Source organism: Lactuca virosa, chromosome 8 (assembly GCF_052849685.1).
Source record: "Lactuca virosa cultivar CGN04683 chromosome 8, Lactuca_virosa_CGN04683_v6, whole genome shotgun sequence".
In the NCBI taxonomy this organism is placed as follows: Eukaryota; Viridiplantae; Streptophyta; class Magnoliopsida; order Asterales; family Asteraceae; genus Lactuca; species Lactuca virosa.
Window position 1 is genome coordinate 309454747 of NC_136433.1, and position 1550 is coordinate 309456296.

General features: G+C 33.7%; 1 protein-coding gene across 1 annotated transcript; it reads left to right on the plus strand.

Moving 5' to 3' along the window:
* Positions 1-207: 207 nt before the first annotated feature.
* LOC145131688 (uncharacterized) lies at positions 208-939 on the plus strand. Its single transcript, XM_079066347.1, has one exon. It carries the CDS (start codon positions 208-210, stop codon positions 937-939), a length of 732 nt encoding a protein of 243 aa, XP_078922473.1.
* The last annotated feature ends 611 nt before the right edge of the window (positions 940-1550 follow it).

The following is a 1550-nucleotide window of genomic DNA, read 5'->3' on the forward strand; positions in this document are numbered from 1 at the left end:
CCTCATTCATCTTCATAATTGGCATTCTATGACAACACGCTCTGTATATCTTCTTCTCCATGTTTTTTATAACCAAAATACCTATGAAACTCTGAGCTTCTCTGACACAAAAATTCTTATTGTTCTTCAACTTTTACAAGAGAAAAATCATTGAACAAAACCTATGCATAATCTTTCTATCTTCCAATACCAAACAAAGAAATCGCCATGGACATCTTCTCTACTGAGAACTTAAGCTTCAGTCCAACTGCAGCTACTCCTCGAATCTCGTTCTCACATAATATCGATAACTCATCCATTGAAAGCTACCCATACCGATCCAACTCCAGTCCAGATTTCGACTTTTGCTTTACCAGTGTTTCCATCCAAAATGAAGCTTCTTCTGCTGATGAACTTTTTAGCAATGGCTTAATCCGTCGCTATAACAGTGAAGAGAATATCTTGCTCGACAAGAATTCTTCTGCTTTGAAACATGTTACTTCAGCCACAACTAATCAGTCACGGATGGAAGAAAAGCCGAAAGAGTTTATTTTTGTAGAAGGGTGTGAAGGAAACCACTCGAAATCTTTTTGGAGGATCAAGAGAAGTAGCAGTCTTCATTGTGAGAGCACGAAACCGAAGAGTTCATTTTGGTCATCACTGCCACTTCTATCTCGAAGTAACTCAACTGGGTCTGTAATGAAAGACCGTCAGAAAAAGCAGAATACCTCCCAAAAGCAAAGCAATAAGAACTCGTCAATGGCTGTTGTGAGTAATAATAATGGTTATTCGTCAATGAAGCCGCCATTGAAGAGGAACTATGGAGGAGGATATGACTTTGGGATTCGAGTCAGTCCAATTCTTAATGTGCCACCTCCTTTCATTTCCAAAAGTGTTGCGAATATCTTGGGATTAGGTTCTTTGTTTCGTCATGACAATGATCACAAGACCAAGAAATGATTATGGTAAATCCCCTTTCCATAACTACAAATAAACCCAGTAAGTATGCTTGTTTAAGCATTAATGAAGTAAGATCACAAATTCATTTATAAGTATATATATTAATCTCTCTTCCTATCGGAAGAGATTATGATTTATCTCATATTAGTTTTATTACTAGTTAGTCTGCAGGCATATAAATGATCTTGAACCAGTTTATCATATGATCCAAACCAACCTATTTTTATGTAATAAAAATTACCAAAGTAAAACCATATAATCTTAATATATTACCATTTATGGCATAAAACCTAAACCAAACGTGACAGTAGAGTACTTTATAGGATTTTAATTTGTTAAACATTACGTAAAATATGTTGGATCTTGACCGATTTAAATAACATTTAAAATTTTCCATTATGAGGTTATAAAACAGCCTATACGTTCTATTATTATTTTTTAATGTCGACAGTTATTTGGGTTTATAAATTATATAAACATGTTTAAACTTATGTAAACTTTCAAATTTAAATAAGTCAAACACTAATTAGTTCTTTTAATAAGTCATGCTCGATGTTGGGTCGGTTGAAACTTGATCATTTAAATTGTTTAATTAAACGGATAAACTAGAA